The sequence below is a fragment of the Phyllobates terribilis genome, unplaced genomic scaffold, assembly GCF_046119375.1.
Source record: "Phyllobates terribilis strain yellow unplaced genomic scaffold, ASM4611937v1 Scaffold_7__3_contigs__length_470593459, whole genome shotgun sequence".
In the NCBI taxonomy this organism is placed as follows: domain Eukaryota; kingdom Metazoa; phylum Chordata; class Amphibia; order Anura; family Dendrobatidae; genus Phyllobates; species Phyllobates terribilis.
Genome location: NW_027362767.1, coordinates 413,320,970 through 413,330,676, shown reverse-complemented (window position 1 = coordinate 413,330,676; position 9,707 = coordinate 413,320,970). Strand labels below are relative to the sequence as shown.

The 9,707-nt window shown below is 40.2% G+C and overlaps 1 protein-coding gene and 1 pseudogene across 1 annotated transcript; one reads left to right on the top strand and one right to left on the bottom strand.

Annotated features, from left to right (window-relative positions):
* The first annotated feature begins 842 nt into the window (after nucleotides 1–842).
* On the top strand, nucleotides 843–6,178 carry LOC141155564 (uncharacterized; annotated as a pseudogene).
* Nucleotides 6,179–6,574: 396 nt separating this feature from the next.
* Nucleotides 6,575–7,522, bottom strand: LOC141155563 (olfactory receptor 5B12-like). The gene has a single exon (XM_073642432.1). It carries the CDS (start codon nucleotides 7,520–7,522, stop codon nucleotides 6,575–6,577), a length of 948 nt encoding a protein of 315 aa, XP_073498533.1.
* Between the last annotated feature and the right edge of the window lie 2,185 nt (nucleotides 7,523–9,707).

Here is a 9,707-nt window from a genome sequence, read left to right as displayed (position 1 = left end):
GAGCCAATGAACTTTCTGAGGAGAGGGAAACGAGGCTTGCAGACATGAAAACAAGAGCTGCTTCCTCAAGAGCCAATGAACTTTCTGAGGAGAGGGAAGTGAGGCTTGCAGACAAGAGAACAAGAACTGCTTCCTCAAGAGCCAATGAACTTTCTGAGGAGAGGGAAGCGAGGCTTGCAGATAAGAGAAGAAGAGCTGCTTCCTCATGGGCCAATGAGTCATCTCAGCAGAGAGAAGGCCGACTTGTCACTAAGAGAATTGCTATTTCTTCCACCAGGGCACAGGAAATGGTTGGAGATTTGAAACATGCTGCCGTTTGTTACCAGTCAGACATAAAGTATCAGGATAATCCTAAAGTTCAGATAGGAAAAATGGATGTGGTCTGCATGTACTGCAGTGCCCTGAAATGGAAAGATGAATCGCCAGGTTTATGCTGTGCAAGTGGCAAGATAAAACTTCCACCTCTCCTGTCACCACTAGATCCCCTAAAGTCTCTGATGACAGGTACCAGTACAATATCAAAGCATTTCTTGGACAACATTAGGAAGTATAACTCCTGCTTCCAAATGACATCATTTGGTGTAAGAAAATAAATGTTTACAATAGGATTTATGCCGACATTTATAGTTCAAGGACAGGTTTACCACTCAATTGGCTCACTGCTTCCATTACAAGAAGAACCTCAATTTCTTCGACTCTTCTTTATAGGAAATGCAGAAGCAGAGGCTCAGGGGAGATGCTCTTTAATTCCTAACACTCGCCTTGATATTGTCACTATTTTGTAGCAGTTCCTTCACTCCAACAATCTATATGTTTAACTTTTCAAGACTGCACTTGAATGCATGCCAAATGACGATTACAAGGTTGTCATTCGAGCTGACAAAACACTACAAGGTGAACATCAGCGACGTTTCAATGCTCCCACATTTGATGAGGTAGCCATCTTGATTGTAGGTAATGATTTTCAAAGCCGTGACATTGTGCTTCAGAAAAGGAACAATAGTTTGCAACGAGTAGCAGAAACTTACAGGTCCTATGATGCTCTGCAATATCCAAACATCTTTTGGCAGGGACTGGATGGCTATCACTTTGGAATACCTCAGACTGATCCTACAACAGGCAACCCTTCAGGAAAAAAAGTGTCTGCCATGGACTTCTATGCATATAGGATCATGACAAGATTTGCTGAGAAAAATCACATCTTGAAATGCAAACACCTCTTCCACCAATTTATTGTTGACATGTATGCAAAGATTGAGAGTTAAAGTCTTTTATATATCCGACTAAATCAAAAGAAGCTCAGGGCAGAGGAATATATTCACCTTAGAGATGCTGTTGTAAATGATGCTGATCCAAAAGAGTTGGGGAAAATGGTTGTTCTTCCATCAACTGTCACTGGAAGCCCACGACACGTGCATGAATACACAAAGGATGCAATGACTTATGTGAGAAAGTATGGCCGTCCAGATCTTTTCATCACCTTTACTTGCAATCCTGCCTGGGAGGAAATTGGAGGGCACCTGTTGCCGGGCCAAAAAACAGTGAATCGCCATGACCTTATTGCTCGGGTTTTCAAACAGAAACTTTCAAAAATGACTAATCTCATAACAAAATCACATATTTATGGTGAGATGCAGTGCTGGATGTATTCAGTGGAATGGCAAAAAAGAGGCCTTCCTCACGCCCACATCTTGATTTGGCTGAAGCAAAAAATACTGCCTACCGAAATTGACAATATCATCAGTGCCGAATTGCCAGACCCTCAGATTGACCCATTTCTGTTTGACACCATCACAAAAAACATGATCCATGGTCCGTGTGGGAGTCTCAACAAAAATTCTCCCTGTATGATTGATGGCAGGTGTTCAAAGCATTACCCACGATCCCTGGTCCAAGAAACCCAAACAGGACAAGATGGATATCCAGTCTACCGAAGAAGAAAGCCAGGGGATGATGGTTTCATAGCAAAGCTCAAAATGCGTGTTGGATCATGACTCCAAGAGATAGAAATTGACAACACGTGGGTAGTGCCTTACAACCCTTTGCTCTCAAAAATCTTCCAGGCCCACATAAATGTCGAATCTTGCCACTCTGTGAAATCAATCAAGTATATCTACAAATATGTCCACAAAGGAAGTGATCAAGCAGTTTTTGAACTCCAGAAAAATGGACCTATTATTGATGAAGTGGAGGTATTCCAGATGGGCAGGTACATAAGCAGCAATGAAGCTGTTTGGAGAATACTAGGATTCTCCATTCATGAGCGCTACCCACCAGTTGTGCATCTGAGTGTGCACTTGGAAAATGGACAGAGAATTTACTTTAACCCAGCAATTTTGCAGCAGCAGCTCCTAACACCACCTAAGACCACCCTCTTGCCATTTTTTGAGCTGTGTCAACAAGACCCTTTTGCAAAAACAATTCTCTACTGTGATTTACCAAAGTACTACACTTGGAATGCCTCCAGAAAAACACTGGAACGGAGGAAACGGGGGCTTGATATTGAAGGCTATCCAGGGGTGAAAGCAACTGATACTCTTGGTCGCGTCTACACTGTTCATCCGTCAAATGCAGAGTGCTTCTACCTGTGCATGTTACTTCATGTTGTCAAAGGCCCTACATCATTTTCTGACCTGAAGACCGTCGGAGGCCATGTGTGTGCAACATTCAGGGAAGCTTGCCAAAGAAAAGGACTTTTGGAAAATGATGGACACTGGGACATGACCCTCAGTGAAGCAGCAGCACAAATCCCAAAGCGACTAAGACACCTCTTTGCTATTATTCTAACAACCTGCAGCATTTCAAATCCTCTTGAGATTTGGACAAAGTACAAAACTGATCTCAGTGAGGACATCCTCATGCAGATTAGAAGGGAAAATCCTCAGCAACTCATCAACTTCACTGAGGATATGTTCAATGAAACTTTAATGCTCCTTGAAGATCAGTGCATATCAATGTCAGGAAAAGCCTTACAGTTGCTTGGTTTGCCTGCTCCAATAAGAAATCCTGAAGGCATCCAAATGTGTAGGGAGATTTTCCTAGAAACAAACTACAATATTGATGAACTGACAGCATTTGTGTCTCAGAACGAGCCAATATTGGTACCAGATCAAAGGGACGCCTATAACTACATTTTAAGTTTCAGTGAAACCAACAAAGGTGGGATTGTCTTCCTTGATGCTCCAGGTGGAACAGGAAAGACATTTGTAATCAACTTGCTCCTGGCAAAATTTCAACAACAAAAAAAGATTGCACTTGCAGTGGCATCTTCTGGAATTGCAGATACGCTTTTAAAAGGTGGCAGGACAGCACATTCGACATTCAAACTACCACATAACCTGTCTCATAGTGACAGCCCCGTGTGTAATATTGCCAAGGGATCAGGACTGGCCAAATTGCTTCAAAAATGCAGTGCCATCATTTGGGATGAATGCACCATGTCACACAAAAGGGCTCTGAAAGCAGTGGACAGACTGCTGCAAGACCTGCGTAGCAACAAATATATCATGGGAGGAGTAGTTGTAGTTTTGGCAGGTGAATTCTGCCAAACACTACCTGTTATTCCAAGATCAACCCCTGCAGACGAACTGAATGCCTGTCTGAAAGCATCGTGCCTTTGGAGAAAAGTAAAGAAAATGTCACTGAACACAAACATGATGGTCTACATGACAGGCGATGTTTCTGCTGGATTGTTTTCAAGCCAGCTGTTGACTAATGGAGATGGCAAGGCACCAGTAAACTCAACTACTGGACAGATCACCTTCCCAAGCAACTTTTGTTGCATTGTGACTTCCATTGAGGAGTTGAAAGCAAAGGTTTTTCCAAACATTCAACTCCACTTCAAAAATTCTGTCTGGCTGTGTGAAAGGGCTATTCTAGCTCCCAAAAATGACAGTGTCAACAGGATCAATCTTCAAATTCTAAATCTCCTTCCAGGTGTGTGCACAACCTACAAGTCAGTGGATACAGTAATAGACCCTGCTCAAGCATTATTTTATCCAACTGAGTTCCTCAATTCCTTGGAGCCACAAGGACTTCTTCCTCCTCACAACCTCTTTCTAAAACCTGGAGAAGCTATTCTGCTATTGAGAAATTTGGATCCACCAAAGCTGTGTAATGGAACAAGACTCTTGGTTAAGAACCTGTTTCCACATGTAATTGAGGCAACCATTTTGACAGGATGTGCCACAGGAGAAGATGTTTTCATTCCAACAATTCCTCTCATTCCATCTGATTTGCCTTTTAATTTTAAACGCCTCCAGTTTCCTGTGCGACTGGCATTTGCTATGTCCATCAATAAGGCTCAGGGACATTCCTTGAAAGTAGTTGGAATCAATTTACAATCTTCATGCTTTTCTCATGGTCAACTTTATGTGGCCTGTTCAAGAGTTGGGACAGCCAAAAATCTGTTCGTGTTTGCACCTGAAGGAAGAACTAAGAATGTCGTTTATCAAAAGGCTCTTGAATAAGGAGTAGAAGATTACTTCACATTACTTGGCCAATTTAGTTAAATCTGTATGGAATATCTCTGGTGTATAAATATATGTTGTGAAATGCTTCTATTAGCTTAGTGTTTGCCTTTTAATAATTACATTTCTATCTATTTGTTTTGTGGTTTTTGTGTGGAGAATAAATTTTTGTTAACACATTCTATTTTGCTAACAGCCGTTATTAACCCGGGCGAAGCTGGGTAGTACAGCTAGTATCTATATAAAGTGCTTTTGTAAACAGTGAACGAGATGTGGCAGTTTCATTATGCTGAAAGGAGAGGTCTCAGAAATCAAACATCTACCAATCATACTTTGAAGTATTATTCTTAAAATAGTCCATCACTGTTATAGTCCTAAAGAATGCTTTTGCCACCTTCCTGACATAGGATGTAATAGTAATTCCAATGTCAGGATCACCAGGAACTGAGCTCTCACCATAGCCGGTAGATGATAGTGATTTTACATATCTGTCATCTTCCTGTAACTGCAGTAACTGGAGATTGTGCTGATCTCTGCTGTTTAACCATTTAAAAGTGTTGTCCACTACCAAGACTACCTCTTCTCTATCCGATTTTTTGCCCCCATAAAATAAAAACATCTATACTTACTTCCCGTGCCAGTGTCGTTCTAATGTTGGCACTCATATTCCCGGTACAAGCCCGGTACCCAATGTCCCCATCTCAAACATACTGTATAAGGAATCAAGAGAAAGTGAGAGCTGCGTCCTGCCATTCACTTCTTGTTAATTACTTATATGTCCAAAGGCGGGGACAGAGATGCCAGTACTGATTGGACGCAGGGTTCACATGACAAAATAACCTCACTTCAGCCCCAATAGTGCTAGTGCCCACACCAATGGAACAGCGCCGGTGTGCATAGGTGTTTTTATTTTAAATGGTGCAAACATTCAGATCAAGAATGGGTTGTTTTAGCTGTGGACAAGCCCTTTAAATGCTGCTCTCAGTCACTGACAGTGGCATTTCAATGGAATGATTGAAGGTCCATGCATACACTAAAAATACTATTCAAATTTGTAGTACCACCAAATCAATATTTATCTGATTAGTTGGACTTCCTTAAGAACAGAGAACATCACCCAAAGCTCAGACAAAATCTGCACAGTGAAGCTTCTGGTCCATGCACAGTGAAGCTTGGTGTACTTACCCTGGCTTCATTAGCACATGTGTGAAAAATTAAGTCTGGTTTGTGATTATGTCAATCTAGTCCAATTGGGCAGGATTCCAACATTGAGGAGGGGAAACTTTCTAACTTTTTAAATATATAGCTCTTTTTAATTTAGGATATAACTAGAAAAGCGTGAAATAATATATATTTGGTTCCTAATATAATTGTTATACAATAGTTTGTGTTATTGTATCTTTAATTAAGTTATTAAATTTACATTATTTCATTATTATTAGAAAGAACAAAGGGAAAAGGAGCACTTCCTCAAAAAAAAATCTAAAACATCTGAAAACGCCTATATTGTTTATTTAAGAAAGGCCAATAAAATGGAATTTAGTATAGTATAATTGTAATATCTCAATACTTTTATTAGCAGCATAAAATAACCTATGTCTCCATTATGCCAGATGATTCAGAGAACACATTTCCCAAACCTGGATGAAAATGATGACCAGAAAAGAAATAATATGAAGGGAGACTACCTTCAAGGAGAAAACATATGACCTCATAACTAGACATCAACTTTTTTGACCATAGCCACTCTTGACTCCATCAAAAATAAACTTTTTCTCCTCTTCCAAATGGCCATGCTTTATTTATAGTCCTAAGGAGAAAAGTGGCTGCTATACCTATCTGGTGCCACTTGTCAGACTGGAAAATCAGAAGATTGGATAGAAAAAAATTCATCCTGGACAAAATATGTTTTTCATGGAACCAATTAGAGAAGATCTGCTAGTCTCCATTGACCTTAGATTGTTGGCAGATCCTCCTGAAATCGGTGTTATTAGCTCTAATGTTCTTTTCCAGTTCACTTAAATTTGCTGCAAATAAGTGAAAATTTTTGAATGGCGATATCCTATAAAAATAATAACCTACAATTTCCATATTTAGATCATAGATTAATCTACAATTCTCAAAATATCAGCTTTACACTTCCCCAGTCTGCGTCTAAATGCAGTCTTCACATCTTTATTCTTCAGACTATAAATCAGTGGATTAAGCACAGGAACCATTGCTGTATTAAACAGGGAAAACAGTTTTTTGGAGCCCAAACTATTACTCGGTACTGTATATTGGAAGATGAGAGTCGTGTAGAGCAACATGATTAATGCAAGGTGTGAGGAGCATGTGTAGAAGACTTTTCTTCTACCAATATTGGAATGTATCTTCATTATGGTCCTAATAATAAAAAAATAAGATATTGAAATGAGAAAAAATGGAAAGATTGCGTAAATGATTAGTCCTTGTATCTTCGAAAGTGTCTCCAGTAAGGATTTGTCACTGCATGTAATATCCATGAAGGGAACAAGGTCACAGAAGAAGTGGTCAATCATATTGCTTGAATAACAAGAGAACATGGATATTATCCAAACATAAGGAACAACTTGTATAAAACCAAATATCCAACAAAATGAGGCCAACAGAAGACATATCTTAAAGTTCATAATAATCTTATAATTTAAGGGCCTACAAATGGCCACATATCGGTCATAGCTCATGGCCGTCAGTATGAAAAGTCCATGTCCTGATAAGGATCCAAACATATATGATTGTATCAGACAGGCCATGTAGACCACCGTGTTGTCCCCGGTGATGAACGTTAGAAGGATCTTATGTAGAGTGACAGTGGAAGACGTCATGTCCACTATGGACAGGTTGGCCAAGAAGAAATACATGGGAGTGTGAAGATGGGAGTCCAAGCAGACCAGGAGAAGAAGACTCATATTCCCGATAAGAACAGTGAGATAAATGACTAAAACGAGAACAAATATTGGAGCCTGGAGCTGAGGAACATCAGATATTCCCTTTATGATGAAATAGGTGATAATTGTTTGATTTTGCTTCATTTTTACATCCTGGAATACACCTGGAATACAACTCAATGAGAATTTATAATATTTTATTTAATAAATAATATAAAATACTGATAGTCAATTATAACTACCAGATTTACATGTCAGGAAATTTTAGGTGCCACCATATAAAATTGTTTACATATAGTAAATGTGGAATATTATAGCGTGGTACAACCTGAAGTTTGAATGGAACCATATTATAGCCACGTTCAAAGCACGATATTATAGTCATATTATTTATCTGGAACTGGCAAGTCCACTTACTCTATATATTTCTTGGTCTACAGTCACATCAATCATTAAAAAAGAGAAAAAATTGGTAAATCTGTAAGTCTGCAAAGAGATGATACAAAATTTCCAACAAAGACCTTACATCTGGAGGGAATTAAAAGACCCATGAAATACTATAAAGTTGAAGGGATTGTGCATTCTTGATTTTAAAAAATACAAAAAAATAATATATACTTAGCTTACCATGTACCTGCTACTTTGTGTCTCCTCTGTAAGCAGAATAGGCATTGACTGCCACAGTCAATCACTGACTGAAAAGGTGTCCATTGCATAGAGTTAAAGGCCATTGATGGGCTGCAGCAGTCACATATCTGACAGTGATCCCAAAGAACCCCATGGAACCTGGATGGAAATATTGCATCAAACCGGAATTTCTGAGATCTAGTCATCAAATTCTCCCAACACTTCAAAAATTAAAGATAGTCTGTGCCAATTCCTTATCAGCAATAATTATAGCTACAGTTCAAATCCAAGGATATCCTGTTGGGGGCACATGGGGACTAAACGTGGCATTAGAGCATAAGAAACATATTTTTTTTACATTTCTTGAATGTATATGCTCATCTAGTTCCCTTTTAATTTGTATTGTGATTATTGTCAATTTTCATTAAAAAGTTACTACTGGAAACATCCTCCCTGTAAATAGTTAGGTTCACATTGATACCATCCTGTATGCTGTGGCATAAAACAGGATTCAGGTGAAACACCCAACAAAGAATTATAGTCTTGAACTATGATGAGTAGTGATGAGCGAGCACTAAAATGCCCGGTGCTCGAAGCTCAGGTCGAGCACATTGGAATACTTGGGTGCTCGACCCGAGCAACGAGCCCAATGTAAGTCTATGGGAAACTCGAGCATTTTTCTGGCTGCCCCCCCCCCCCCCCCCCGGCGGTCTGCAGAAGGTCAAAAATTGCCCAAATCGATGGAAACAGTGCTCAATTAAACGTCAGGCAGGCAGGATATATAGACAGGCAGGCAGGCAGGGTATATAGGAGAGTGCATGAAAAACATAGCAGGGCACTCAGAACACACTAGTGCCCCCCGATTTTCATGCGCCCGTCTCTTTAAAAAAGTCGGCCGGCAATTCATCAGCGGCATACATCTGTACCCGACAATTTAGAACAGAAAGAATAGAGCATCACACATAGATTAGATAGATAGAAACATGTCAGTCACATATATAATAAGTACAGTGACAGTGTTGATTACTGTACATGTCATTCAGTGTTAAAATAAAGGATTTATTTAAAAAAAATAATTGGCGTGGAGTTCAGAATGCTGCCATCAAACTTGCCATGCCGCAGATACTGAGAAACTCCTCAGTGTCTCGCTGTGATGGCATCCAGATGAGCCGAGTTCATATCCAATGAACTCAGCTCACCTCATGCACGTCACTGGCAGCGTGGGAGAATTCTCCTTCTCAAGCGGTGCCAGCAAATGATGTCACCGCTTGAGCAGGAGAATTCTCCCACGCTGGGATGGCATGCTGCCATCCAGCTTGTCATCCTTCAGAGACATTGCCTGCGCTACGCAGTGTCTCTGAAGGATGGCATGGATGGATCGAGTACTGAGATGCTCAGGCGAGTACCGAGCTGTCTCGTTCATCACTAATGATGAGGCAAACGGGTTCACTTTGTATTCCATCTGGCCTTCATTCTGACAGTGGTCATTAGTGATGAGCAAGCATGCTCACCACAATTCGTTGCTCACCTGAGCATCACAGTTCTCGAGATGCTCGTTACTCAGCTAGCATTTTTGGAATGTTCGGGCAGGAGCTCGAGTCCGAGTCCCCGCCCTGTATGTTTCCTGCATATTAGGCAGCCAATTACCTGACAGTCACTGTAATGCCATAACCATGTTGGTTAATAATAATAATCTTTATTT